A 1,613-nucleotide genomic window follows, 5' to 3' on the forward strand; every position below is an offset into this window, starting at 1 on the left:
CTCCCCCACCCGCTCCAGTGTCAGGTTGCGGAAGAGGCTGCCCAGGCCCCGCTCCCCCAGGTCCACATCCCGCTGACAGGCTGGGCAGGGGAAGCTGACGGTCTGGGGGTGCACAGTGCCCCGCTTCCGCCCCGGAGAGCTACCAAAGCCTGTGGGAGGGAAGCAGGGAGGGCGTCAGGAGAGAGCTGGGAGCTCCAGAACCCCCAGGCCTCCTGCATTGGGGGCAGCACAGGGCCACAAAGATGATGAAGGGAATGGAGCATCTGTCCTATGTGGAAAGGCTGGCAGAGCTGGGGCTATTCAGCCTGGAGAAGACCAAGGGGGGATCTCATCAACCCTTATCAACATCTCTAGGGGGTGTCATGAGGATGGGTCCAATCTCTTCTCAGCAGTGCCCAGTGACAGGACAAGGAGCAATAGGCACAAGCCGGAGGACTGGAGGGTCAAGTTAAAAATAAGGAAGGAAAAACTGTGAAGGTGACAGAGCCCTGGGGCAGGCTGCCCAGAGAGGCTGTGGAGTCTCTTTCTCTGCAGACATTCCAAACCCATCTGGACATGTTCCAGTGGGATCTACTGTAGGTGATCCTGCTCTAGGAGAAGGCTGTACTAGATGAGCTCCAGATGTCCCTTCTAACTCCAATGACCATATGACTGTGACTGTCCCCATCCCCTCTGGCCATCCTACCTGACTTCAGGAGGCGGTCGAGGCGGTCGGGCTTGGGGACTGCCCGGCGTCCCAGGCGGGGGCTGCGGGTGGAGGGGGTGGCAGCAGGCGAGGAGGGCTCTGAGGTGGGGTCACAGCAGAGGAAGCCATGCTGCAGCAGCACCTCACTGGCACAGACATGACAGACGTTGTGGGTGCAGGGGAGGGCCAGCGGCTGCTTGTACATCTCCTTGCACACTGGGCAGACCAGCTCCCGCTCCATGTTCTTCATGCTGGTCTGGAAAGAGAGTGGGGAGTGTCAGTCACCAGCCAAGGGAGGGGCTGCACTGGGGACCAGGGATGGGATCAGGCTTGGGAGCAGTAGGATCAGGACCAGGGATGGGACCAAAACCAGGACCAACACTAAGTCTGTGATCAGGCCTGGAGCCAGGATGAGGACAAGCACCAAGGCTAAGGCCAGCACTGGGACCAGCAGCAGGATGGGGACCAGGGCTTTGACTGGCATGCGGATTGGAGCTGGGACCAGGATCGGGACCAGGATCAGGACCAGGGCTGTGATGGGGACCAGGACTGGGGCCAGGATGAGGACCAGCATCTGGGCCAGGATCAGGACAACGATCAGGACCAGGACCCGGCCTGGGAGCAGCAGCATGGCCAGGATTAGAACCAGGGCTGGGACCAGCAGCAGGATGGAGACCAGGGCTGGGAGTGGGATTGAAGCTCAGGCCAGTAACTGAGCCAGGATTGGACCAGTGCCATGACCAGGATGGGCACCACGACTAGGGCCTGGATGAGGACCAACACCCCCACACACGGTGTGTGGGCAGCTCCCAGTGCCAGGGGTGGCACGGAGCGGGGAGCTGGTCCCGGCCTTCCCAGAGGCCCCAGGCCCGGCGGGTCGGGGTCCGGGCCCAAGGGCTCGCCGCAGCCGGCCCGGCCCTCAAGGGCC

At 62.3% G+C, this 1,613-nt stretch overlaps 2 protein-coding genes across 2 annotated transcripts in view; one reads left to right on the forward strand and one right to left on the reverse strand.

The window, feature by feature from the left end:
- The window catches only part of TRIM46 (tripartite motif containing 46), an 8,433-nt gene extending 7,498 nt beyond the window's left edge, over positions 1–935 (reverse strand). The window contains exon 1 of the mRNA XM_009996038.1: positions 686–935. Coding sequence (XP_009994340.1) covers positions 686–935 — 250 coding nt within the window. The remainder of the gene's footprint in view (positions 1–685) is intronic.
- Positions 936–1,430: 495 nt separating this feature from the next.
- The window catches only part of KRTCAP2 (keratinocyte associated protein 2), a 1,956-nt gene continuing 1,773 nt past the window's right edge, over positions 1,431–1,613 (forward strand). The window contains exon 1 of the mRNA XM_009996205.1: positions 1,431–1,481. Within this exon, the coding sequence (XP_009994507.1) occupies positions 1,431–1,481 (51 nt within the window). The remainder of the gene's footprint in view (positions 1,482–1,613) is intronic.

The sequence above is a fragment of the Chaetura pelagica genome, unplaced genomic scaffold (assembly GCF_000747805.2).
Source record: "Chaetura pelagica isolate M959 unplaced genomic scaffold, ChaPel_1.0 scaffold270, whole genome shotgun sequence".
NCBI lineage: Eukaryota > Metazoa > Chordata > Aves > Apodiformes > Apodidae > Chaetura > Chaetura pelagica.